This window comes from Tachyglossus aculeatus, chromosome 14 (genome assembly GCF_015852505.1).
Source record: "Tachyglossus aculeatus isolate mTacAcu1 chromosome 14, mTacAcu1.pri, whole genome shotgun sequence".
Lineage (NCBI taxonomy): Eukaryota > Metazoa > Chordata > Mammalia > Monotremata > Tachyglossidae > Tachyglossus > Tachyglossus aculeatus.
In genome coordinates this window covers 54,409,220-54,437,055 of record NC_052079.1, presented here as the reverse complement: position 1 = coordinate 54,437,055, position 27,836 = coordinate 54,409,220, and the positions used below count along the sequence as shown (strand labels likewise).

The window sequence follows — 27,836 nt, the reverse complement described above, 5'->3', positions numbered from 1 at the left end:
CACTCCTCCCTTCAAGGCCCTGCTGAGAGCTCACCTCCTCCAGGAGGCCTTCCCAGACTGAGCCCCTTCCTTCCTCTCCCCCTCGTCCCCCTCTCCATCCCCCCATCTTACCTCCTTCCCTTCCCCCCAGCACCTGTATATATGGATATATGTTTGTACATATTTATTACCCTATTTATTTATGTATCTTACTTGTACATATCTATTCTATTTATTTTATTTTGTTAGTATGTTTGGTTCTGTTCTCCATCTCCCCCTTTTAGACTGTGAGCCCACTGTTGGGTAGGGACTGTCTCTATATGTTGCCAATTTGTACTTCCCAAGCGCTTAGTACGGTGCTCTGCACATAGTAAGCGCTCAATAAATACGATTGATGGTGATGATGATGATCCACGTCACCACCGACCGTCCCGAGGCCATTGGTGGGCGGGGCCCGCGCTCGCCACGCCCCGCTGACGTCGCCACCAGCCGTCCCGAAGCCGTTCGTGGGCGGGGCCTGCGCTCGCCACTCCCATCTACGTCACTACCGCCCCCCGATGCCGTTGGTGGGCGGGGCCTGCGCCTGCCACGCCGGTCTACGTCACCCTCGACCTCTCGGGCGTCCCGAGTGGGCGTGACGAGCGCAGGCCACGTCCACCTACGTCACCGCCGCCCGTCCCGAGGCCATTGGTGGGCGGGGTCCGCGCTCGCCACGCCCCTCTACGTCACCCCGACCGTCCCGAGGCCGTTTGTGGGCGGGGCCTGCGCTCGCCACGCCCATCGACGTCACTACCGCCCCCCCGATGCCGTTGGTGGGCGGGGCCTGCGCCTGCCACGCCGGTCTACGTCACCATCGACCTCTCGGGCGTCCCGAGTGGGCGTGACGAGCGCAGGCCACGCCCACCTACGTCACCGCCGCCCGCCCCGAGGCCATTGGTGGGCGGGGTCCGCGCTCGCCACGCCCCCCTACGTCCCCGCCGCCCGCCTCGGCGCCGTCCGCGCGTCCCCGCCCCCGGCCTACGTCACCGCCCGCCGTCCCGAGGCTTTGCCGCCGCTGAGGAGAGCGAGCGGGAAGGCGAATGGCGGCCCCGGCGCTGGGCTGCCCCCGCCGCCTGCCCCGCCTGACGCGCCTCCTGCTCCGCCGCCGCCAGCCGGGCTCCAGCCCGGGGCCCGGCCCGTGGGGGGGCTGGGCCGGGGCCGGGGCCGGGGCCGCCATGGACCCGCCGGCCGAGGAGGACGACGGGGCTCAGCCCCCGCTGCCGCCGCACGCGCCCCCGCCGCCGGCCTCGGCCCCCGCCGTCCCGCCCCCGGACTGGCTGGCGGCGCTGCGCTTCGACAACCTGGCGCTGCGCGAGCTTCCCGTGGAGGAGCCGGCCGAGGCCCCCAACGCCGGGCCGCTGCCCGGGGGCCCCGCCGCCGCCCCCCGTGCCCGACCCCGCGCCCCGGCCCGTGCCCGGGGCCTGCTTCAGCCGCGTGCGGCCCAGCCCGCTCCGCGCGCCGCGCCTGGTGGCGCTGGCCGCGCCCGCGCTGGCGCTGCTGGGGCTGGAGCCCGGGGACGCCGGGGGCCCCCCAGCCGGACGGGGACCCCGAGCAGGAGCCCGAGCCCGCCCGGCAGGCCCGCCAGGCCCGCGAGGCGGACGCGGCCCTCTACTTCAGCGGCAACGCGCTGCTCCCGGGCTCCGAGCCCGCCGCCCACTGCTACTGCGGACACCAGTTCGGCAGCTTCGCCGGGCAGCTCGGGGACGGCGCCGCCATGTACCTGGGCGAGGTCTGCGGCCCCGGCGGACGCCGCTGGGAGTTACAGCTCAAGGGAGCCGGGCCCACACCCTTCTCCAGGTAACCGCGCCCGTCCGCGGCCCCCGGCCCCATCGCCAGCGCCGGGTAACCATGGAAACTGGGGAAGCGGCCTCTGCGGGGCCTCCTGTTCCCCCGGCAACCGGCCCCGCCCGCCGGGACCCGTCCCTTTTCACGGCCCCGCCCCCAGAAAACGAGCCCTCCAATCGGAGCACGCCCCTTTCCGCGGTCCCGCCCCCGATAACGAGCCCTCCAATAGGAATACGCCTCTTTCTACGGCCCCGCCCCCAGATTACGAGCACTCCAATAGGAGCACGCCCCTTTCCACGGTCCCGCCCCAGATATCGAGCCCTCCAATAGGAACACACCCCTTCCCACGGCCCCGCCCCCAGATAACGAGCCCTCCAATAGGAACACGCCCCTTTCCACGGCCCCGCCTCAGATAACGAGCCCTCCAATAGGAACACACCCCTTCCCACGGCCCCGCCCCCAGATAGCGATCTCTCCAATCAGGACACGCCCCTTCCCTCGTCCCCGCCCCCAGATAACTATCCCTCCAATGAGAACACGGCCCCGCCCCCAGATAATGAGCCCTGCAATCAGAACACGCCCCTTTCCCTGGCTCCGCCCTTTTCAGGATGGGCACGCCCCTTCTCTTGTCCCACCCCTTCAGATAACGATCCCTCCAATCAATCAATCGTATTTATTGAGCGCTTAGTACAGTGCTGTGCACTAAGCGCTTGGGAAGTACATGTTGGCAACATATAGAGACAGTCCCTACCCAACAGTGGGCTCACAGTCTAGAAATCAGAACACGCCTCTTCTCTCGACCCTGTCCCTTTCAGACTGGACATGCCCCTTCCCTCGGCCCCATCCCCTTTTCAGATAATAATAGTACTACTACTACTACTACTACTAATAATAATAATAATGACATTTGTTAAGCACTTACTATGCACCAAGCACTGTGCTAAGCACGGGATGGGGGAGATACCAGGTGATCAGTTTGCCCCACGGGGGGCTCACAGTCTTCATCCCCATTTTACAGATGAGGGAACTGAAGCCCAGAGAAGTGAGGTGACTTGCCCAAAGTCACCCAGCTGACAAGTGGCGGAGTCGGGATTAGAAACCACGACTTCTGACCCCCAAGCCCAGGCTCTTTCCACCGACCACGCTGCTCCACCAATCAAAACACAACCCCTTCCTTGGGCCCCGCCCATTTTAGACTGGACACGCCCCTTCTAGGCCCCGCCCCCAGATAACGATCCCTCCAATCGGAACACGCCCCTTCACTCGGCCCCGCCCCCTTCCTCCGGGACAGGCCCCTGCCCACGGCTCCTCCCCCCAGGTAAAGATCCCTCCAATTGGAACACGCCCTTTTCCCCTGGCCCCTCCCCCTCCGCCTTGGCCCCGCCCCCCGGGGACCGCCCCCACTGCGCGCGCCCTCTCCCCCCCTCCCCCCCTCCCCCCTCCCCCTCCCCCCCCTCTCTCTCTCTCTCCCCCTCCCTCCCTCCCTCTCTCCCTCCCTCCCTCTCTCTCTCTCCCTCTCCCTCCCCTCCCTCTCTCTCTCCCTCTCTCTCCCTCTCCCCCCTCCCCCTCTCCCCCCTCTCCCCTCTCTCCCCTCTCTCCCCCTCTCCCCCTCTCCCTCTCTCCCCTTCTCTCCCCCTCTCTCCCCCTCCTCTTCCCTCCCTCCCCTCTCTCCCCCTCTCTCCCTCTCTCTCCCTCCCTCTCTCTCCCTCCCTCTCCCTCCCTCCCACTCTCTCCCTCCCTCTCCTTCCCCCTCTCTCCCTCCCCTCCCTCTCTCCCTCCTTCCTTCTGTCCCTCCCTCCCTCCCCCCTCCCTCTCCCCCTCCTTCTCCCTCTCTCCCCCTCCCTCTCTCCCTCCCTCTCTCCCTCCCTCTCTTTCTCTCTGTCTCTCTCCCCCTCCTCCCCCTCCCTCTCCTCCCCTCTCCCCTTCCCCCTCTCCCCTTCCCCCTCTCCCCTTCCCCCTCTCCCCTTCCCCCTCTCCCCTTCCCCCTCTCTCCCTCCCTCTCTCCCTCCCTCCCTCCCTCCCTCCCTCTCTCCCTCCCTCTCTCCCTCCCTCCCTCTCTCCCTCCCTCTCTCCCTCCCTCTCTCCCTCCCTTTCTCCCTCCCTCTCTCTCCCCTCCACCCCAAGCGCTTGGCAGAGGACACTAAGTCCCCAGACCTCTCTTGCAGTATCGACTGCTAAGCGCTTAGTACAGTGCTCTGCACACAGTAAGCGCTCAGTAAATCCGATTGAATGAATGACAGGCATCATGTCCCTGGGTGGCCCCCCACCCCCCTGGGAGCCCATTGCCGGGTAGGGACCTCTCCATCTGTTGTCCGATTGTACTTTCCAAGTGCTTAGTACAGCGCTCTGCACGCAGGAGGCACTCAATCCCGAAATTTGTCACCCTGTGCTCCCCTAAACCTGCCTTTTAATAATAATAATCGTGGTAGTTGTTAAGCACTTAGTATGTGTCAGGCACTGTGGTGGATACAAGGAAATCAGGTTAGACACAGTCTCTGTCCTACATGGGGCTCACCATCTTAATCCCCATTTTACAGATGAGGCACAGGGAAGTGAAGTGGCTTGCCCAAGGCCACCCAGCAGACGTTATGTTGCCAACTTGTACTTCCCAAGTGCTTAGTACAGTGCTCTGCACACAGTAAGCGCTCAATAGATACGATTGAATGAATGAATGAATGAATGAGATGGGGCTGGGATTAGAACCCATGACCTTTTGATTCCCAGGCTGGTGCTCTGTCCACTACGCCTTCTAGACTGTGAGCCCACTGTTGGGTAGGGACCGTCTCTAAATGTTGCCAACTTGTACTTCCCAAGCGCTTAGTACAGTGTTCTGCACACAGTAAGTGCTCAATAAATACGATTGAATGACTGCTGCCCTTTCAGAGTCTCCTCTTCCCCAGGGCAGCGTGGGGGAGCCCAGATTCCCTCCAGCCTTCCCAGCAGGCCGGGCCCCTCCCCAGATTTCATGGCTCAAAATCAGAAGTGGACCACCCCCTGCCCCCTTCCACCCCCCCGACTTCCGCTAGCAACCAGGCAGTAGCCTACACAGTTTGGGTTCTCGGCGTGGGGAGGGGGCCCCAAGCTGTGGTTTGGCCAGTTCCCCAGGGCTCCTGGCACGGCTAGACTGTGAGCCCACGGTTGGGTAGGGACCGTCTCTACATGTTGCCAACTTGTACTTCCCAAGCGCTTAGTCCAGTGCTCTGCACACAGTAAGCGCTCGATAAATACGATCGAATGAATGAAAGTTGTAGTAGTAGTCAGAGTATTTAGTGCTTAGCGTGTGCTGAACAGAGTACCGGATTCTGGGAAAGAATATGTAGGTGGGAAGGAGCCATAGTCCCTCTCCCTGGGGGGGCTCACAATTGAAGAAAAGAAGTGGTAATAACGAGGGCAGGGAGGGGGCTGGCACCAAACGCAAGAGAAAATCAATCAATCGTATTTATTGAGCGCTTACTGTGTGCAGAGCACTTGGGAAGTCCAAGTTGGCAACATCTAGAGACGGTCCCTACCCGACAGCGGGCTCACGGTCTAGAAGGGGGAGACAGAGAACAAAACAAAACATATTAACAAAATAAAATAGATAGAATAGATATGTACAAGTAAAATAAATAGAGTAATAAATACGTACAAGCATATATACAGGTGCTGTGGGGAAGGGAATGTTAAGCGCTTACTGTGTGCAAGGCACTGTTCTAATAATAATAATGATGATGATGGCATCTGTTAACGATGCATAAGGAGAGGTGGCGGTATTTAATGATTCCTTCCGACGCCTTAACGTGAGCAACAGGAATTCGTAATGGTGAACACATCCAAACTCGTGGTTCACCCCTAGCCGAGCCAACAGATGAATTTGGGGATCCCTGCCCCACTTGTGGAAATCAGTTCACCCAAAAAAGGTGCCCTCTGTCCCCAGGAGGGTATGGACCGATGGCGTTGGGGGCTCTGCCCATCCCCGCTGCCTCCAGTCGTGCCCGAGCCGGTCGGAGGGCCGCAGATTCTGGGCGTGGAGGGAAGGTTCCCCCTTGGCATGTTATTTTCCGATTAGTTTCACACGGTTCCCAGCTTCCTCTTGTACCATTTTCGGGCCTCCCACAAAGAAGGAAGTTGAGGAAGGATTCTGTTGCTTCGGGTTGCACTAATCCCATTTCTCAGAACAATGTCCTTCAGAGAAAGGAGGGAAGGGGCGTGTATTTAACCTTCCTCCGTGAGTAATAATAATGGCGTTTATTAAGCGCTTACTATGTGCAAAGCACTGTTGTAAGCGCCGGGGAGGTTACAAGGGGATCAGGTTGTCCCGCAGGGGGCTCACAGTCTTAATCCCCATTTTCCAGATGAGAGAACTGAGGCCCAGAGAAGTGAAGTGACTTGCCCAGAGTCACACAGCTGACACTTGGCGGAGCGGGGATTTGAACCCATGACCTCTGACTCCAAAGCCCGGGCTCTTTCCACTGAGCCACGCTGCTTCTAGAGCTCCTTCTAGAGCTGCTTTTTGAACTCCTCCAACCCAAGTCCTGTCAACCCACTAGCCACCTGTAGCAATCAATCTATTGTATTTATTGAGCGCTTACTGTGTGCAGAGCACTGTACTAAGCGCTTGGGAAGTCCAAGTTGGCAACATATAGAGACAGTCCCTACCCAACAGTGGGCTCAGTCTAAAAGTAGCATTGACTTATTTATTTCTACCCTTCCTCAACACTTCCGCACATCCTTATGACGGGCCGTAGTCAATTTATTATGGATTACCCCGATTAAAAATCACCGCCTGGCTCCCCGATTAGAATGGAAACTCCTGGCGGACAAAGAACAGGTTTTGTGCTTCTGTTGGACTTCCCCAAGCGCTTAGTACAGCACACTGCATCCAGTGGGTGCTCAATAAATACCTTGACTTTTATCGTTACCGTTCCCTTCTCCCCCAATCAATCAATCAATCAATTAGTCGTACTTATTGAGCGCTTACCGTGTGCAGAGCACTGTACTAAGCGCTTGGGAAGTACAGGTAGGCAACATATAGAGACGGTCCCTACCCCCAGCCTCTGTAGTGTCGTCAGCTCTTTAAATAATGATGATTATGGATTCTTCCGCCGCCTCTAAGATGGTCGCTTCTTTCTGATCACGATGTGGAAAAGTGGTGTTTTAGAGTGTGTGCCTTTCGGTTAGGGCTTCTAGTTGGTTGAATGAATGAATGAATGAACGAACGAATGAATGAAGTGTTTTGTTTCTGAGGAAATCGTCCCATGACGGGTGTCCTCTCCCCCTCCTCACCCTCTCCATCCCCCCCCCTTCTTACCTCCTTCCCTTCCCCACAGCACCTGTATATATGTATATATGGTTGTACATATTTATTACTCCATTTATTTATTTATTTATTTATTTATTTATTTTACTTGTACATTTCTATCCTATTTATTTTATTTTGTTGGTATGTTTGGTTCTGTTCTCTGTCTCCTCCTTTTAGACTGTGAGCCCACTGTTGGGTAGGGACTGTCTCTATGTGTTGCCAATTTGTACTTCCCAAGCGCTTAGTACAGTACTCTGCACATAGTAAGCGCTCAATAAATACGATTGATTGATTGATTGATATGTGTGTACATATTTATTTATTTATTTATTTACTTGTACATATCTATTCTATTTATTTTATTTTGTTAGTATGTTTGGTTTTGTTCTCCGTCTCCCCCTTTTAGACTGTGAGCCCACTGTCGGGTAGGGACTGTCTCTATACGTTGCCGACTTGGACTTCCCAAGCACTTAGTCCAGTGCTCTGCACACAGTAAGCGCTCAATAAATACGATTGATTGATTGATAGGTGGGCCAGACTGGCTCATCCCAGGTCCCCGACCAGACCCGAGAGATTCCCGTCGGGGCCGAAATGACTCAAACGGGTGACCCCTTCCCCGGCCTGGCTGCTCCCGGAAGCCCGACCCCTCCCAGTCCCCGGGAACAGGCTGCGGCCCGGTTCGGGGTTCGGGGTCCGGGCGACGGCCGCGGCAAGTCCACCCGTCTCCACGGCCTGCGGTCGGAAGCCGAGGCGCGGGGCTGTGAAACGTGCTCGCCGAGAGCCCGTCCGGGGAGCGGAGCTCCGAAGCCGGGCCCGGGGCAGCCCCCGAGCTGTTGGGTAGGGACCGTCCCGAGATGTTGCCAACTTATACTTCCCAAGCGCTTCGGACAGTGCCCTGCACACAGTAAGCGCTCAATAAATAGGATTGAATGAATGAACGGCGGGTTTGGTTTTGTTCTCTGTCTCCCCCTTTTAGACTGTGAGCCCACTGTTGGGTAGGGACTGTCTCTATATGTTGCCAGCTTGTACTTCCCAAGCGCTTAGTGCAGTGCTCTGCACATAGTAAGCACTCAATAAATGCAATTGATGATGATGAGGCAGTGCTGTGAGGCTAGAATGGGAGGATGGCAGAAGAAAGTCTTCTCCAGGCGACAGATTCCTGTCTCTTCCTCCCTTCAAAGCCCTACTGAGAGCTCACCTCCTCAGGAGGCCTTCCCAGACTGAGCCCCTTCCTTCCTCTCCCCCTCGTCCCCCTCTCCATCCCCCCATCTTACCTCCTTCCCTTCCCCACAGCACATGTATGTTTGTACATATTTATTACTCTATTTATTTTACTTGTACATATCTATTCTATTTATTTTATTTCGTTAGTGTGTTTGGTTTTGTTCTCTGTCTCCCCCCTTTTAGACTGTGAGCCCACTGTCGGGTAGGGACCGTCTCTATATGTTGCCAGCTTGTACTTCCCAAGCGCTTAGTCCAGTGCTGTGCACACAGTAAGCGCTCAATAAATAAGATTGATGATGATGATGATAATGAGAGGGGCCGCTGAGCGGCGCGATACCTTGTGATTCCAGACACGCCGACGGACGCAAGGTCCTGCGCTCCAGTATCCGGGAGTTCCTGTGCAGCGAAGCCATGTTCCACCTGGGCATCCCCACCACCCGGGCCGGGACCTGCGTCACCTCCGAGTCGGCCGTCATCCGCGACGTCCACTACGACGGAAACCCCAAGTACGAGAAGTGCGCCGTGGTGCTGCGCATCGCCTCCACCTTCCTAAGGTAACGGGCCGGCCCGGCCGGGGGGGCCTCAGACCCCGAGGGGCCCAAAACCGGAGCCTGAAAGTTAGTCCGGGGTTTTCGTACTAACTGTGGAAGCGCTTACTATGTGCCCGGTCCTGTTCCAAGTGCTGCGGTGCCTGAGAGAAGCGGCGTGGCTCAGTGGAAAGAGCGCGGGCTTTGGCGTCACCATCATCATCATCATCATCAATCGTATTTATTGAGCGCTTACTGTGTGCAGAGCCCTGTACTAAGCGCTTGGGAAGCACAAATTGGCAACATCTAGAGACAGTCCCTACCCAACAGTGGGCTCACGGTCTAAAAGGGGGAGACAGAGAACAAAACCAAACATAGTAACAAAATAAAATAGAATAGAATAGATAGGTACAAGTAAAATAAATAGAGTAATAAATACGTACAACCATATATACAGGTGCTGTGGGGAAGGGAAGGAGGTAAGATGGGGGGATGGAGAGGGGGACGAGGGGGAGAGGAAGGAAGGGGCTCAGTCAGAGGTCACGGGTTCAAATCCCGGCTCCGCCAATCGTCAGCTGGGCGACTTTGGGCAAGTCACTTCTCCGGTCCTCAGTTCCCTCATCTGTGAAACGGGGATGAAGACTGCGAGCCCCCCGTGGGACAACCTGATCACCTTGTACGCTTAGAACAGTGCCTTGCACATAGTAAGCGCTTAATAGAGGCCATCATTATTATTATTATTACTGGGTATGGGGCAGTGTAATGTGTGCTTGGGGGAGCATGACAGTCAGAAGATGCAAGATCTCCCCTCAAGCTTTCAGTCAACTGTATGCAGCCGCTATACTATCATCATCATCAATCGTATTTATTGAGCGCTTACTGTGTGCAGAGCACTGTACTAAGCGCTTGGGAAGTACAAGTTGGCAACATATAGAGACAGTCCCTACCCAATAGTGGGCTCACAGTCTAAAAGGCAGTCTAGCTCTTAGAACAGTGCTTTGCACATCGTAAGCGCTTAATAAATGCCATCATTATTATTATTATTTGGGGGTGTCGAGTAGGGTCAGTAGACACAGTCCTTGGCCCAGAGTAGCGTACGGTGTAGAGGAGGAGATGTAACACTAAATTGCAGATAGGAGAAGGCCAGGGGCGGGGATTGGTAGTTGGGCTTCCCCTCCTCTGCCGCAGCTGGCCCCGGGCCGGAGAGGACTTACTGATTAGACGACTACCGTCCGGTCAGTGACTGGAATTTGAGATCTGGCCACAGGGAAGTAGGGGAGGGAGAGAAGCGGGCAGAGGACTTACTGATTAGACAACCACCGTCCGGTCAATGACTGGAATTTGAGATCTGGCCACAGAAAAGTAGGGGAGGGAGAGAAGCGGGCAGAGGTCAGAAGTGCGGACAGGGCGCCCTAGTCACAAGGGCATCTTGTCACCCGTGCGGCACCAAAGGGCGATCGAACCAAGCCGCTCAGGTGGCATAAACTGAGCCCCCTCCTTCCTCTCCCCCTCCCCATCCCCCCCGCCTTACCTCCTTCCCTTCCCTGTATATACGTTTGTACGGATTTATTACTCTATTTTATTTGTACGTATTTATTCCATTTATTTTCTTTTGTTAGTACATTGTGTTGTCTGTCTCCCCCTTCTAGACTGTGAGCCCGCTGTTGGGTAGGGACCGTCTCTAGATGTTGCCAGCTTGGACTTCCCAAGCGCTTAGTCCAGTGCTCTGCACACAGTAAGCGCTCAATAAATACGATTGAATGAAGGACTAAACACCGGGGCTGCCCCGAGAGGGAGTGTGGAGGCCGGGTGGGAGGTCGGCTTTCTCCCTAAAGGGGGCTCAGGGTCTGCGTCGAGCCACCCTCCCGGCTTCTTCCTTGGTCCGCCGTCCAGGTTTGGCTCCTTTGAGATTTTCAAGCCCAGGGACGAGCACACGGGGCGGCAGGGCCCCAGCGTGGGCCGGAACGACATCCGCATCCGCATGCTGGACTACGTCATCGGCACTTTCTACCCCGAGATCCAGGAAGCCCACGGGGACGACACCGTGCGGAGGAACGCCGCCTTCTTCCGCGAGGTGCCGGGGAGGGGAGGGGCGAGGTGGCACTTTCTGGTTGGCTCCCCCTCCTTTCAATCAATCAGTCAATCAATCAATCAATCGTATTTATTGAGCGCTTACTGTGTGCAGAGCACTGTACTAAGCGCTTGGGAAGTACAAATTGGCAACATATAGAGACAGTCCCTACCCAACAGTGGGCTCTCAGCCCCTTTCACCGGGCCCAAACCCTGTCAGCTCAAGACCCCTTCAACCCGGGCCCCTTCTGCCGTGGAGATCGGGGAGATAGGCGCTTACTATGTGCAAAGCACGGTTCTAAGCGCTGGAGGGGATCCAAGGTGATCAGGTTGTCCCACATGAGGCCCGAGGAGGCCGAGGGGTTGGGGCGGGCAACGGTGTGAAGGGCCCCGGGACCCGGGCTGATGGCCGAGGCCCACAGCGGCCAGGGGACCACCCCCGAGGACCCCCCGGAGGGAAACCCCCCGAGATCCGACCCCCCTCCCGCCCCCCCCCGGCTCAGGTAACGCGGCGGACGGCGAGGACGGTGGCGGAATGGCAGTGTGTCGGCTTCTGCCACGGGGTGCTGAACACGGACAACATGAGCATCGTGGGGCTGACCATCGACTACGGGCCTTTCGGCTTCCTGGACAGGTTGGGGGCCGCCGAGGGGGCCGCGTTGGGCCGGGGGGCGGCGGGGGGGGCGAGCCCCGGGGGCCCCGGCGCCCCCAACGCGGCCGTCCTGGCGCGCCCACCAGGTACGACCCCGACCACGTCTGCAACGGGTCGGACGAGGTGGGCCGCTACGCGTACAGCCGGCAGCCCGCGGTCTGCAAGTGGAACCTGCGGAAGCTGGCGGAAGCCCTGGTCCCGGAGCTGCCCCTGGAGCTGGGCCTGGCCATCGTGGACGAGGAGTTCGAGGCCCAGTTCGACCGGCACTACCTGGCCAAGATGAGGAAGAAGCTGGGACTTCTTCAGCTGGAGCTGGAGGAAGACGGCAGACTGGTGTCGGACCTCCTGGAGACCATGCGGCTCACAGGTCAGGTCGCCCCACCGGACGAGGGGCGCCGGGAGGGCCCCCGAGGAGCAGCGCGGCCCGGTCGGGAGGACACGGGCCCCGACGGGCAGGAGACCCGGGTTCTAGTCCCGGCTCTTTCACTCATTCAGTCCTATTTATTGAGCGCTTACTGTGCGCAGAGCACTGGACTGAGCCCTTGGGAAGTCCAAGTTGGCAACATCTAGAGACGGCCCCTACCCAACAGCGGGCTCACAGTCTAGAAGGGACTTGCCAGCTGTGTGACCCGGGACGAGGCAAGTAGAAGCAGCGTGGCTCAGTGGAAAGAGCTCAGAGGTCATGGGTTCCAATCCCGGCTCCGCCAAGTGCCAGCTGGGTGACTTTGGGCAAGTCACTTCACTTCTCTGGGCCTCAGTTCCCTCATCTGGAAAATGGGGGTTAAGACTGTGAGCCCCCCGTGGGACAACCTGATCACCTTGTAACTTCCCCAGCGCTTAGAACAGTGCTTTGCACACAGTAAGCGCTTAATAAATGCTATAAAAAAAAGGCGCTTCACTTTTTGGGGCCTCCGTGTCCTCACCTCGCCTGGAAAATTGGGAGTTTAACTTGTATCTTCAACAGTGCTTGGCGCATAGTAAGCACTGAACAAGTACCAGAATTATTATCAAGACTCCTTAATGCTGTTATCAGCACTTAGAACAGTGCTTGGCGCGTAGTAAGCGCTCAACAAATACCATAGTTATTATTATTTGATGGCTTTCCCGAGCCCCCACTTGCGACCATGTCCGCAGAGCTGGACCGGAGGCCCGGAAAGCGAGCGGGATCTTCGGTTGGGGGCGGGCGGTTTGGGGGTCCCAGAGGCGATTGACGTGGCGGACCCTCACAGGAGCCGACTTCACCAACACCTTCCGTCTGCTGAGCTCTTTCTCCGTCACCGCGGACCCCGGCGAGGAGGGGGACGTCCTGGACAGGATCGGGGAGCAGTGCGCTTCCCTGGAGGAAATGAAGGTCGCCTTCAAGCCCCAGATGGACCCCAGGTGACGGGCCGGGACCGAGCAGGGGTGGGCCACGGGGCTCCCGGGATCGGCCGGAGAGTAGGATGGCGTTGGGATGGGTCGCCGTGAACCACGATCCTGAGGGCCTGGCAACTGCTGGACAAGGATGCGGGCGGGGATTGGGGAGAGACAGAGATTCCCACCCCTCTGGGATGGACTGGAGGCAGGCTCTGGGGTGGAAGGGCATCTCGGCCCCCTTCCTGCTGTGGGCTGGGCAGAACCGCCGACGCAGGGGAACTCTTTTTGCCAGCGAGGGCTTGCCGTGGCGCCGCGAACTGGGGGGATCAGCTGAGGAGCTGCAGGGGCGTCGGGGTGGCCACGGGGCGCACGCAAACCTCCCCGCCTCGCCCTGCTGCCCAGCTGCCTCCGCTTCCCCAGCGGGAGCTGCGGGCGAGGTGGAAAAGAACCGCTCACGGATCAGGGCAGCCGGTCCGAGAATGGGGGTGGAGCGGGAATCCTCCGGCCGATTGTGCCATCGGGCCCCAACCAGCCTGGCATTGTGTAGGTAATGATAACGACGGCATTTGTTAAGCGCTTACTGTGTGCCAAGCACTGCGCTGGGGAGGCTACAAGGTGATCAGGTTGCCCCCCGTGGGGCTCACAGTCCCCATTTGACAGACGAGGGGACCGAGGCCCAGAGAAGTGAAGCGACTTGCCCAAAGTCACCCAGCTGGCAAGCGGCGGAGCGGGGATTAGAACCCACGACCTCCGACTCCGAAGCCCGGGCTCTTTCCACTGAGCCCCGCTGCTTCTCTAGTGCTGAGGCTGGCAGCGGGGGCCATCTCCGTGTCCAGTTAGGAGTCTGGCGGCTGCGCCGCAGCCGGAGCCGCCCCCCCCCCGTCATTCCTTCATTCAGTCGTATTTATGCAGAGCACTGTAGTGAGCGCTTGGGAAGTACAAGTTGGCAGCGTATAGAGACCCAACAGCGGGCGATCCTCTTGTGCCGGGGCCGGGCCGGCCGTCGCCCCGCTTTGGCGGGGGGACGCCCCCCAACTCCCGCGGTGACGGCCCGTCCCCTCCCGCGCCAGGCAGCTGTCCATGATGCTGATGCTGGAGCGGTCAAACCCGCAGCTGTTCGCGCTGATCGGCACCCGCGCCAGCCTGGACAAGGAGCTGGAGCGCGTGGAGCAGCAGGCCAGACTGCAGAGCCTGACGCCGGCCCAGCTGCTGGAGGGGAGCAAGACCCGCTGGGAGCAATGGCTGGAGACGTACCGGTCGGTTGGGCGCCGGGGCTCGGGTCGGGGGGCGGCCGGGCGGGCGGGCGGCCGGGGGGAGCCCACCGGTGACCCCCGCCCCCCCCGGCCTCCCCCCCAGCGCCCGGCTGGAGAAGGAGCTGGAGAGCGTGGGCAGCGCCGAGGTCTGGGCCGACCAGCGGGTGAAGACCATGAACTCCAACAACCCCAAGTTCATCCTGAGGAACTACATGGCGCAGAACGCTATTGAGGACGCCCAGAACGGAGACTTCAGAGAGGTATTCCTGCCCCGCGGCCGGGGGGTTGGCGACTTTCGGGGGGAGCCCGGCCGCCTGCCGAGGGGCTGGGCGCGAGCGGGGGGCTTGAGGAAGTCCCTCTGCCCGCGAGGCCGGGCCGGGTGAGAGCCAAGGGCCAGGAGGAGATCGGAAACCGGCCCACCCCTTCCCAGGCTCGGCAACAATAATATTTAGGGTATCTGTTAAGCGCTTACTATGGGCCGGGCACTGTGCTAAGCACTGGGGGATCGGGTCATCGGGTTGGACGTCTTAGGGTTGGACTTTTAGACTGTGAGCCCACGGTTGGGTAGGGACTGTCTCTATTTGTTGCCAACTTGGACTTCCCAAGCGCTTAGTACGGTGCTCTGCACACAGTAAGCGCTCAGTAAATACGATTGATTGATTGATTGGACGTCATGGGGTTGGACGTGGCCCCTGTCCCCCCCCCCGGGGCTCACAGTCTTAAGCAGAGAAGCAGCGTGGCTCAGTGGAAAGAGCCCAGGCTTGGGAGTCAGTCATTCATTCATTCAATCGTAATAATAATAATAATAGTGGCATTTATTAAGTGCTTAGTATGTGCAAAGCACTGTTCTAAGCGCTGGAGGGGATACAAGGTGATCAGGTGGTCCCACATGGGGCTCACAGTTTTAATCCCCATTTTGCAGATGAGGGAACTGAGGCCCAGAAGTGACTCGCCCAAAGTCACACAGCTGACAAGTGGCAGAGTCGGGATTAGAACCCGTGACCTCTGGCTCCCAAGTCCGAGCTCTTTCCACTGAGCCACGCTGCTTCTGCTTCTCAATTGTATTTATTGAGCGCTTACTGTGTGCAGAGCACTGTACTAAACGCTTGGGAAGTACAAGTTGGCAACATGTCAGAAGTCATGGGTTCTAATCCCGGCTCTGCCAATTGTCAGCTGTGACTTTGGGCAAGTCACTTCACCCCCCCCCCCCCCCCCCGGGTAGGACAACCTGATTACCTTGTACCCACCAGCACGGAGAATAGTGCTTGGCACCTAGTAAGGCGCTTACCAAATGCCATCATCATTATTATTATTATTATTATTATTATTATTAATCCCCATTTTACAGGTGAGGGAACCGAGGCTTAGAATAATAATAATGATGGCATTTATTAAGCGCTTACTATGTGCAAAGCACCGTTCTAAGCGCTGAAGAAGGCTTAGAAGTGAAGTGACTTGCCTAAGGTCACACAGCAGACACGTGGCAGAGTCAGGATTCGAACCCATGACCTCCTGACTTGCAGAGCTGAGCTCTAGCCCCGAGGGAACACCTGCCTGCCACCCAAGTCTGCTCACATCTCCCTTTGGGAGTGGGAAGTTGGAGGCGCCATGGCAGAGTGGAATGAAGGTCATGGGTTCTAATGCTGACTCCGATGCTTGTCTGCTGTGTGACAAACTCATTCATTCATTGTCGTATTTATTGAGCGCTTACTGTGTGCAGAGCACTATACTAAGCGCTTGGGAAGGCCAAGTCGGCAACACATAGAGACGGTCCCTACCCACCAACGGGCTCCTAGTCTAGAAGGGGGAGACGGACAACAGAACGGAACAAGTAGACAGGTGTCAGTACCATCAGAATAAATAGAATTATAGCTATCTACACCTCATTAATAAAATAGAGTAATAAGTACGTACAAATATGCACAAGTGCTGGGGGGAGGGAAATCACTTTACTTCTCTGGGCCTCAGTTCCCTCATCTGGAAAATGGGGATTGAGACTGGGAGCCCCGCGTGGGACAGGGATTGGGTCCAACCTGACTGGCTTGTATCTTCCCCGGGACTTAGTACAGTGCCTGGTACATGGTAAGTGCTTAATAATAATAGTAATAATAGTAATAATAATAATGGCATTTATTAAGCGCTTACTGAGTACAAAGCACTGCTCTATAAGACTGTGTTGAAAATACAATTGAGACTTTTTCCTCTTGGCTGGGTCATCACAACACTATGTTCGGAAATATTTGGACAGTGTTAGCCATTGGAAAACGTTTAGTACATATTTACTATTCTTTTTATTTTGCGCATGTTGTGCATCTAGCTTTAATTCTATTTGTTCTGACGATTTTGACACCTGTCTACGATTTGTTTTGTCTGTCTCCCCCTTCTAGACTGTGAGCCTGTTGTTGGGTAGGGACTGTCTCTATATGTTGCTGACTTGAACTTCCCAAGCGCTTAGTACAGTGCTCTGCACACAGTAAGCGCTCAATAAATACGATTGGTTGATCTAAGCACAGCGGAGGTTACAAGGTGATCAGGTTGTTGTTGTGCATCTAACTTTTAATTCTATTTGTTCTGATGATTTTGACACCTGTCTATGTTTTGTTTTGTTGTCTGTCTCCTCCTTCTAGACTGTGAGCCCGTTGTTGGGTAGGAGCCGTCTCTATATGTTGCCGACTTGTACTTCCCAAGCGCTTAGTACAGTGCCCTGCACGCAGTAAGCGCTCAATAAATACGATTGATTGATTGTTCTAAGTGCTGCGGGGTTACAAGGTGATCAGGTTGTCCAACGGGAGGCTCTCAGTCTTACTCCCCATTTTACAGATAATACTACTAATAATGGCATTTATTAAGCGCTTACTATGTGCAAAGCACTGTTCCAAGCACTGGATGAGGTCACTGAGGCCCAGAGAAGTGAAGCGACTTGCCCAAAGTCACACAGCTGACCATTGGAAGAGCCGGGACAAACAGATACCATAATCCGTTAATTAGCTAGGGCTCAGTCTGGCACCGCCGGTCATCATCATCATCAATCGTATTTATTGAGCGCTTACTGTGTGCAGAGCACTGTGCTAAGCGCTTGGGAAGTACAAATTGGCAACATCTAGAGACAGTCCCTACCCAACAGTGGGCTCACAGTCGAAAAGGGGGAGACAAAACCAAACATACTACAAAATAAAATAGAATAGATATGTACAAGTATGTACAAATAGATATGGAGAAGCAGCATGGCTCAGTGGAAAAGAGCCCGGGCTTTGGAGTCAGAGGTCATGGGTTCAAATCCCAGCTCTGCCAATTGTCAGCTGTGTGACTTTGGGCAAATCACTTAGCTTCTCTGGGCCTCAGTTCCCTCATCTGTAAAATGGGGATTAAGACTGTGAGCCCCCTGAGGGACAACCTGATCACCTTGTAACCTCCCCTGCGCTTAGAACAGTGCTTTGCACATAGTGAGCGCTTAATAAATGCCATTATTATTATTATTATTATTACAAGTAAAATAAATAGAGTAATAAATACGTACAAACATACGTACAACGTGGCCCTTTCCTTTCCGCCCGGCCGGCAGGTGAGGAAGCTGGCGAAGCTGCTGGAGCATCCCTACCGGGACGAAGAAGGGCTGGACCGGCCGGAGGCCGCCGACGATGCCGACCGCTCGGTCCGCGGCCTGGCGTACTGCGCTAAGCCCCCGCACTGGGCGGCCCAGCTGAGCGTGACGTGATCCTCGTAACCGCCTTGCTCCGGCCTCCGCTGGGGCCCCCGCCCCGGCGGAGAGGACGGCGCAAGGCCTCCCGCCCCCGTGCTGTTGAGTCTACAGAACGGACTGTTTGGATGCCCCTCGTCTGGGCCCGGGCCCCGGGGCGAGGCGCTCGCCCGGGCCCAGGCGGGACCTCGGCCTCCAGGCACCTGTTTTTCCATGAAGACAAAAACCTCAAGTCAGGCCGCTGATCCGTTTTTGTCCGACGGCGAGTCAACAGCGCTGCTCGGCCCTGCCAGCGCCGCCCCCTGCCCCGCCCGCCGCCACAGCTGGCAGCGCCCGCTTTCTGCTTAGTGAAGTGCTTTGCCCAGCTGGTTCGGCGCCGCCCGGCCCCGGGGGCGTGAAGGTGAGCGTGGCCGGAGGGACGGGAGGCGCCGGGCGCCGCGCCAACCTCCTCCTCCCTGCCCCGGCCTCTCGTCCGCTGCCGCTTCCCGGCCCGGCTCCCAGCTGTGATGGGGGGGCAGGGGACGGGCACCCGCCTTGGGCTGACCCTCCTGCCCCCGCCCCCTGCGCCCCTCGCCCCCCACCCCAAGCCGGACTCCAGCCTTGGAGAGGGCTCGTTGAAGCTGCTACGTGACTTATTCCTTTACTTATAAAGGTCAACTCTGATGCCAACCTGGTGTCTGCTGTATCCTATGCGAACCTGCCCTTGGGGGCTTGTGGGGAGCAATTCGTGGGGGAGCACGGGACCCCCATGCTGCCCGCCACTCCGGCTCCTGTCCCGTCCAGTGCCGGGGTTTCAGGTGGGAGGCCACCCCCGCACTGCCCGTCCCCCAGAGCGGGGCCAGACCTCAGCCTTCGGTTCACACCCTCCCGGGGCGCAGGGATGGGGGAAGCCACGGCCCCTCCTCCGCTCCTCCCCCCTTCCCATCCCACAATCCGGACTCGACTCGTTAACTGGTGCTCCAGCGTGCATCCTTTACAGCATCCTTCACAAGCTGGGAAATTTACACATTCGGGCCAGGAAATTTACACACCGACACTTATTTTACACTCCGTCCCACTGCGGCTCGGCGCGGCCCCGGGGCTCAGGTGTCGCGGTAGTAGTTGTTGAAGTTGATGCGGAGCAGGAAGTCCTCCAGGTGAGGCTGGTAGCCCCTGTTCACCAACTTGGTGACCACTGCAGGGGAAAGCACGGCCAGGGCCCGGCTCAGCCGCCGCTGGGTTGGCAGAGGGCCAACCATCTGCCCCCTAATCTGGAAGTCCAGCCCCAATGAGACGCTCACCCTCGACAGATACGGGACCTGAGCTAAGCAAGCCAAACTGGGCTCCTGGGTTTCCCAGTCGCGCCCTTTGGATGGGAGCCCACGGTGGGGTGGGGGTGGGTCCCATCGGACACCTTTCTCCCCCTCCGCGCGAGCACTCGACAAACCGACCGCGTTTCTCGAGACGGAACGGGGCCACCGGGGAAGCTGAGGGGGTCCTCACCTTTGAAGAGGAAGTGGGAGTAGTATTTGAAGGTGTTGTAAGACTGCTGGATGAGGGCGAAGTTGGGGTGCTGCAGTGAGCGTCCGGAGGGGTCGGGGCTCCAGGCCCGGGAGACCAGCTGCGTGCGGAATTTCAGGACGAGGCTGAAGATGCTGTGGATGATGTTCATGACGGGCACCGCTTTCTCCGTCAGCAGCCCCCTGGCCGGGAGAGGGGCGGTGTGGGAAACCGGGTGGGCGGGGGTGCAGCACGGCCCGCCGAGCGGGCAACTGAGACCCAGGACAGAGGCCCATCCCCGCCCTGGGGGCTGCCTTCCTCCTCATCCTGAGGTTGGGAGCTCTCGGAGGGTGGCACCCAGACAGATCCTTGGCCCAAACTTCCCAGCTCCCGTCATCGCTCCCGGGATCAAGGCCAGTGTCTAACCAGCCGAGAGGGAGGACGCTCTGGACAGACTGGGAGGACAAGATGGAGGCAGAGCGGTCTAGTGGAAAGAGCGCAGGGCCTCGAAGTTAGAGGACGTGCGTTCTGATAATACTAATGATGGCATTTATTAAGCACTTACTATGTGCAAAGCACTGTTCTAAGCGCTGGGGAGGTTACAAGGTGGGTCCGCCCGCCCCTCAGGCGGCTTTCGCAGGTCCCTGCCCTCTGCCCCGTCCTCCCCCTGCACGCATACACACCCCGCCCCGCCCGCTGCACCTCTGGCTCTCAGGAAGCGTCACCGTTCGGCCTTCTCCTCCTCCTCTTCCCCGATCCCCGAAAGCCTCTTACCGAGGTGAGGGCCAGACCCCCGCGCGTGGAGAAGTGGGCTCCCCACGGGCCACCCCCAAAGCCATCGGGGCAGCCACAGCGGGCGTCGTCTTCCCAAGCTGGGCAGAGTTGGGGGTGGGGGGCTCACCGGAAGATGGCCTTGTTGAGGTACTCGGCGTGGGTGTGGTGGATGTCCTCGAGGTTGGCGACGGAGGCCAGCTTGTTGCCGAACTCACACCAGGTGACGTGCAGGATCTGGGTGGCGATGTAGCCCTGGATGACCTTGACGAAGTGCTGCATCTCGTGCTTGTAGAGCTGCAGCTGGCGGAACTGGGCACTGCCGGACGCCGGGTGCAACAGCGCTGCGTCCGAGGCGGGGGGGGGGGGACGGGGGGGGACACGGCGGACCTCGGCACCTCGGACCCGCAGGCCCGGGGCCCGCACGGACAGGAAGGCGTGGGGCGTGGACGGGGCCGACCCGGGGCCTCGGGGGGGGTGGGAGACGGGGAGGACACGGGGCCCGGGCTGAGGGTGGCGAGGATGGACAGACTGGGACGACAACATGGAGGCAGAGCGGTCTAGTGGAAAGAGCGCGGGGCCTCGGAGTTAAGAGGACATGCATTCTAATAATAATAATGATGGCATTTATTAAGCCCTTACTATGTGCAAAGCACTGTTCTGAGTGCTGGGGAGGTTACAAGCTTGTCCCACAGGAGGCTCAGTCTTAATCCCCATTTTACAGACGAGGTCACTGAGGCCCAGAGAAGTGAAGTGCCTCGCCCAAAGTCACGCAGTGAAGTGCCTCGCCCAAAGTCACGCAGCTGACAACTGGCAGAGCCAGAATTCAAACCCCTGACCCAACTCCAAAGCCCAGGCTCTTTCCACTGCTTCCCCAACGCCTGCTAAATGACCCTGGGCAAGTCACTTCACTTCTCTGGGCCTCCGTGACCTCATCTGGAAAATGGGGTTGAAGACTGGGAGCCCCCCAGTGGGACCACCCGATGACCTCGTGTCTACCCCAGCGCTTAGCACACAGTAAGCGCTTAACAAATACTCATTATTATTATTTTATAATTATTCTTACAAGGGACTCGGGATTGGGGGGGGCCCTCAGGCAGTGGGAGAAGCCCCGGCTTGCTCCTGGGGAGGGAGCAGGGCCGTATCGGGGGGCGGGGGGGGGGGGGGGACCCGTTACCGGTGCGCTTCAAGTGGACGCAGACGTCCTTTAGGGTCCACGTCACGTGTTTCAGCTGGAGCAGGAAGGAGAAGATCTTGTTGTATTTGTTGACGCAGCTCCCGGTGATGACGATGTTGAGGGGCCAGTCCACCTGCACCACGGGGCAGCCTCGGGGTCACCCCTGGGGCCGCCCCACAACCAGACCCAGGAGCGGCGGGGGACCCGGGGCGGAGGCGAGAGGAGGGAGACCACAGAAACACTCCCGGGGCCCGGCGGGACCAGCAGTACGGCCTAGTGGCTACAGCCCAGGTCTGGGAATCGGAAGGATCGGGGTTCTAATTCCGGGTGACTGTGAGCAAGTCACTTCACTGGGCCTCAGTTACCTCATCTAGAAAATGTGGATTATTATTAATAATGATGATAGCATTTATTAAGCGCTTACTATACGCAAAGCACCGTTCTAAGCGCTGGGGCGGTTACAAGATGACCGGATTGTCCCACGGGGGGCTCACAGTCTTCATCCCCATTTTACAGATGGGGTTAACTGAGGCCCAGAGAAGCGAAGTGACTTGCCCCAAGTCACACAGCTGACAATGGGCAGAGCCGGGATTCAAACCCATGACCTCTGACTCCAAAGCCCGGGCTCTTTCTACTGAGCCACGCTGCTTCTCATTTAGTAAGCGCTTACTGTGTGCCAAGCACTGTTCTAAGCGCTGGGGAGGTTACAAGGTGAACAGGTTGTCCCACGGGGGGCTCACGGTGTTAATCCCCATTTTCCAGATGAGGTAACTGAGGCCCAGAGAATAATAATAATGACGGCACATAATAAGTGCTTACTATGTGCAAAGCACTGTTCTAAGCACTGGGGAGATTACAAGGTGATCAGGTTGTCCCATGGAGGGCTCACAGTCTTCATCCCCATTTTCCAGATGAGGGAACTGAGGCCCAGAGAGGTGAAGTGACGCACCCAAAGTCACACAGCTGACAAGTGGCGGGGCCGGGATTTGAACCCCCGACCTCTGACTCCAAAGCCCGGGCTCTTTCCACTGAGCCACGCCGCTTCTCTGTGATCAGACTGTGAGCCCCACGTGGGACACTGACCGTGTCCAACCTGATTCGCTTGTAATAATACTAATAACAATGACAGCATTTAAGCGCTTACTATGTGCCAAGCACTGTTCTAAGCGCTGGGGGGGATACAAGGTGATGTGGCTGTCCCACGTGGGCTCACAGTCTTCCTCCCCATTTTCCAGATGAGGGAACTGAGGCCCAGAGAGGTGAAGCGACTCGCCCAAAGTCACCCAGCTGACAAGTGGCGGAGCCGGGATTTGAACCCCTCAACCTCTGACTCCAAAGCCCCGGCTCTTTCCACTGAGCCACGCTGCTTCTCTGTGATCAGACTGTGAGCCCCACGTGGGACACTGACCGTGTCCATCCTGATTCGCTTGTACTTACCCCAGCGCTTAGAACAGCTCTTGACACACAGTAGGCACTTAAGAAAACCAACATCATCATCATCATCATCATCACCCCCTACCTCTCTTCTAAATTGCTTCTCTGCTCTCTCTCCTCTCCAATTCTCTCACATCTGATTCTCTTCTAGACCGTGAGCCCGCCGTTGGGTAGGGGCCGTCTCCATACGTTGCCAACTTGGACTTCCCGAGCGCTCAGTCCAGTGCTCTGCACACAGTAAGTGCTCAATAATGAATGAATGAATCATCATCACCATCCTCAGGGCAGTGGCCCAGATTACCCGGGCGGGCAGCCGGGCACGGTCCCCGCTCCGTCCCTCAGCATGCCCACCTTGTAGCGCAGCTCCAGGCAGCTCAGCGCGTCGGGGGCGTTGGGGGCGAAGGCCGCGGGCAGGTACTTGAGGGCGAAGGACAGGTTGGCAGCGAGCCGGGAGTCGCCGTGGAGGCTGCACTGCAGGGCTTTGTTGAGGAGCGAGTTGAGGACCAGCGGGTTGAGGAGCTCCCCGGGCGTCTGCCCCGATCCCAGCTGGAGCCCCCGGGGAGACAGAGTCAGGGACCGCCGCGCCAACCCCTCCGACACACATCATGCCCACGTTTGCCTCCATCCCACAGCCCCCCGCCCGCCCGCCGGCCCGCCGCCACCTTCTCGAAGAGCATGTCGCTGAGCGACTGGGCGAACTCCCCGTCTTCCATGAGCAGGAAGTGCCTCAGGGCCGCGAAATGCTTCTCCACGTTGAGCTCCACGAAGAAGTAATCCACGATGGCCTTGTTCACCAGGGACACGCTGCGGTCAGGGGATGATGATGATGTTGGTATTTGTTAAGCGCTGACTCTGTGCCAAGCCCTGTTCTAAGCGCTGGGGGAGACTCAGGGGATCCTCTACCCCGAGATCCCTCGCAAACTCCAGCAGCTTCAAGCCGACGGCTACAAGGTGCCGGGGGCGGGGGGCACCGAGGAAGGGCGGGGGGCCACGCTTCTCCCGGCTCAGGGAGGGAGCAGGCAGAGGAGGAGGAGGAGGAGGCTGCGGGGCTACCGTGGAGGAAGCTTAGGGACCTGGCAGCATCCAAGCGCTTAGTACAGACTGGGAGCCCACCGCTGGGTAGGGACTGTCTCTATATGTTACCAACTTGTACTTCCCAAGCGCTTAGTACAGTGCTCTGCACACAGCAAGCGCTCAATAAATACGATTGATGATGATGATGATGATCAGGCGGTCCGGCGTGGGGCTCACAGTCTTCATCCCCATTTGACGGGTGAGGGGACTGAGGCGCTGAGAAATTACGTGACTTGCCCAAGGTCACACAGCCGACAAGCGGCGGAGGCAGCGCTGGCACCCTCAATAATAATAATAATAACGATGGCATTGATTAAGCGCTTACTATGTGCAAAGCACTGTTCTAAGCGTTGGGGAGGTTATAAGGTGATCAGGTTGTCCCTCGGGGGGCTCACCGTTTTAATCCCCATTTTACAGATGAGGTAACTGAGGCACAGAGAAGCTTAGTGACTTGCCCGAAGTCACACAGCCAAGTGGCGGAGCCGGGATTTGAACCCCTAACCTCTGACTCCAAAGCCCGGGCTCTTTCCACTGAGCCACGCTGCTGCCCTCAAGGCCCGTCCGCCCCGCTCCTCAGACCCGGCAACCTCCCAGATGGGACGGGAGTAGGGGCACGGTGGGGCCAGTTGCCTCCGGGTGGGAAGGAGAGTGAAATGGGAAGGTGGGCAGGAGGCGTCTGAGGCAGAGTATGCCCCAGAGGGCAATTCCGAGGAGGAAACGCCGGGCGAAACCCAGGCCCCCGGCTCCTTGGCCGGGGATTTCGGGGAGGGAAGGAAGCCCGAATGAGTCCTGAGAACTGGGGATCCGTGGATGGGGGGACGGTCGGGAGCAGGGGCGGCAGCTAATAATAATAACTGTGTTATTTGTTAAGCGCTTACTATGTGCCGAGCACTGGGGTGGATACAAGCCAATCAGGTTGGACACAGTCCCCGTCCTGAATGGGACTCACAGCCTTAATCCCCATCTGACAGATCAATCAATCGTATTTATTGAGCGCTTACTGCGTGCAGAGCACTGGACTAAGCGCTTGGGAAGTACAAGGTGGCAACATATAGAGACGGTCCCCACCCAACAGTGCGCTCATGATGATGATGGTATTTGTTAAGCACTTACTATGTGCCGAGCACCGTTCTAAGCACTGGGATAGATACAAGGTGATCAGGTTGTCCCACACGGGGCTCACCGTCTTCATCCCCATTTGACAGAGGAGGGAACTGAGGCAGAAAGAAGCAAAGTGACTTGCCCAAGGTCACCCAGCAGACCAGTAGCGGAGCTGGGATTAGAACTTCTAGACTGTGAGCCCACTGTTGGGTAGGGACCGCCTCTATATGTTGCCAACTTGGACTTCCCAAGCGCTTAGTACAGTGCTCTGCACATAGTAAGTGCTCAATAAATATGATCGAATGACTTGGGTAGTCGGGGGCGCTCAGTCTAGTGATAAACACTCAATAAATACAATTGAATGAATTAATAACCACCCCTTTCCCCATTAGTGGTATTAATAATGATGATGATATTTGTTAAGCGCTTACTATGAGCCAACCACTGCTCTAGACTGTGAGCCCGCTGTTGGGTATGGACCGTCTCTAGATGTTGCCAACTTGGGCTTCCCAAGTGCTTAGTCCAGTGCTCAGCACACAGTAAGCGCTCAATAAATACGATTGAATGAATAACCACCCCTTTCCCCATTAGTGGTATTAATAATAATGATGATGATATTTGTTAAGTGCTTACTATGAGCCAACCACTGATCTAGACTGTGAGCCCGCTGTTGGGTAGGGACTGTCTCTCTATGTTGCCAACTAGTACTTCCCAAGTGCTTAGTCCAGTGCTCTGCACACAGTAAGTGCTCAATAAATACGATTGAATGAATTAATAACCACCCCTTTCCCCATTAGTGGTATTAATAATAATGATGATGATATTTGTTAAGCGCTTACTATGAGCCAACCACTGTTCTAGACTGTGAGCCCGCTGTTGGGTAGGGAGCGTCTCTCTATGTTGCCAACTTACACTTCCCAAGCGCTTAGTCCAGTGCTCTGCACACAGTAAGCGCTCAGTAAATACGATTGGCAGTGCTCTGCACACAGTAAGCGCTCAATAAATACGACTGAATGAATTAATTACGACCCCTTTCCCCATTAGTGGTATTAATAATAATGATGATGATATTTGTAAAGCGCTTACTATGAGCCAACCACTGTTCTAGACTGTGAGCCCGCTGTTGGGCAGGGACCGTCTCTAGATGTTGCCAACTTGGATGTCCCAAGCGCTTAGTCCAGTGCTCTGCGCACAGTAAGCGCTCAATAAATATGATTGAATGAATTAATAACCACCCCTTTCCCCATTAGTGGTATTAATAATAATGATGATGATATTTGTTAAGCGCTTACTATGAGCCAACCACTGTTCTAGACTGTGAGCCCGCTGTTGGGTAGGGACCGTCTCTAGATGTTGCCAACTTGGACCTCCCAAGCGCTTAGTCCAGTGCTCAGCACACAGGAAATGCTCAATAAATACAATTGAATTACTTGGGTCGTCGGGGGCGCTCAGTCTAGTGATAAACTCTCAATAAATACGACTGAATGAATAACCACCCCTTTCCCCATTAGTGGTATTAATAATGATGATGATGATATTTGTTAAGCGCTTCCTATGAGCCAACCACTGTTCTAGACTGTGAGCCCGCTGCTGGGCAGGGGCCATCTCTAGATGTTGCCAACTTGGGCTTCCCAAGCGTTTAGTCCAGTTCTCAGCACACAGGAAACGCTCAATAAATACGATTGAATGACTTGGGTCGTCGGGGGCGCTCAGTCTAGTGATAAATGCTCAATAAATACGATTGAATGAATTAATAACCACCCCTTTCCCCATTAGTTGTATTAATAATAATGATGATGATATTTGTTAAGTGCTTACTATGAGCCAACCACTGTTCTAGACTGTGAGCCCGCTGTTGGGTAGGGACCGTCTCTATATGTTGCCAACTTGTACTTCCCAAGCGCTTAGTCCAGTGCTCTGCACACAGTAAGCGCTCAATAAATACGATTGGCAGTGCTCTGCACACAGTAAGCGCTCAATACGACTGAATGAATTAATTACGACCCCTTTCCCCATTAGTGGTATTAATAATAATGATGATGATATTTGTTAAGCGCTTACTATGAGCCAACCACTGTTCTGGACTGTGAGCCCGCTGTTGGGCAGGGACCGTCTCTAGATGTTGCCAACTTGGGCTTCCCAAGCGCTTAGTCCAGTGCTCAGCACACAGTAAGCGCTCAATAAATACGACTGAATGAATTAATAACCACCCCTTTCCCCATTAGTGGTATTAATAATAATGATGATGATATTTGTTAACTGTTCTAGACCATGAGCCCGCTGCTGGGTAGGGACCGTCTCTCTATGTTGCCAACTAGTACTTCCCAAGTGCTTAGTCCAGTGCTCTGCACACAGTAAGCGCTCAATAAATACGATTAAATGAATGACCACCCCTGTCCCCATTAGTGGTATTAATAATAATGATGATGATATTTGTAAAGCGCTTACTATGAGCCAACCACTGTTCTAGACTGTGAGCCCGCTGTTGCGTATGGACCGTCTCTAGATGTTGCCAACTTGGGCTTCCCAAGTGCTTAGTCCAGTGCTCTGCACACAGTAAGCGCTCAATAAATACGACTGAATGAATGAATGAACCCACGAATGTACTGTGCCACGCTTCCTGTGACGGACAGGAGGGATGCAGTGATGGAGGGGCTTCATCGGCAGGGGCAGGGGGCCGGAGGGGGGATCGCGGGGGCCGGAAGCGGCGGCGGCGGGTACTGACTGTGACACCAGGGGTGCGGTGATGGAGTGCTTCATCAGCACGGGCAGGGACAGGAGCTCGCTCAGCTGCACGGCCGTGGCGTCCGCGTCCGGCTGGGCCTGGGGGTCGGCGAGGAAGGAGAACGCCCGCGGGACCACGTGGTGCAGGAGGTGGGAGACCGGAGGCTCGGCTGCGCGGGCGGAAAACCGGGTGGCGTCAGGCGGGCCGGGGAG

At 56.9% G+C, this 27,836-nt stretch overlaps 2 protein-coding genes across 2 annotated transcripts in view; one reads left to right on the top strand and one right to left on the bottom strand.

The window, feature by feature from the left end:
- The first annotated feature begins 382 nt into the window (after nt 1–382).
- Nucleotides 383–18,530, top strand: SELENOO (selenoprotein O). Its single transcript, XM_038756089.1, has 9 exons — nt 383–1,815; nt 8,659–8,862; nt 10,729–10,909; nt 11,409–11,539; nt 11,644–11,924; nt 12,787–12,937; nt 13,984–14,169; nt 14,270–14,426; nt 17,729–18,530. Exons 1-9 carry the CDS (start codon nt 383–385, stop codon nt 17,888–17,890), a joined length of 2,886 nt encoding a protein of 961 aa, XP_038612017.1. The 3' UTR covers nt 17,891–18,530.
- A 285-nt stretch (nt 18,531–18,815) lies between these two features.
- Nucleotides 18,816–27,836, bottom strand: part of TUBGCP6 (tubulin gamma complex associated protein 6) — a 55,312-nt gene continuing 46,291 nt past the window's right edge. Inside the window, 7 exon segments of the mRNA XM_038756504.1 lie at nt 18,816–19,037; nt 19,346–19,545; nt 20,244–20,457; nt 21,291–21,423; nt 23,076–23,270; nt 23,387–23,528; nt 27,625–27,793. Coding sequence (XP_038612432.1) covers nt 18,946–19,037; nt 19,346–19,545; nt 20,244–20,457; nt 21,291–21,423; nt 23,076–23,270; nt 23,387–23,528; nt 27,625–27,793 — 1,145 coding nt within the window. The 3' untranslated portion in view covers nt 18,816–18,945.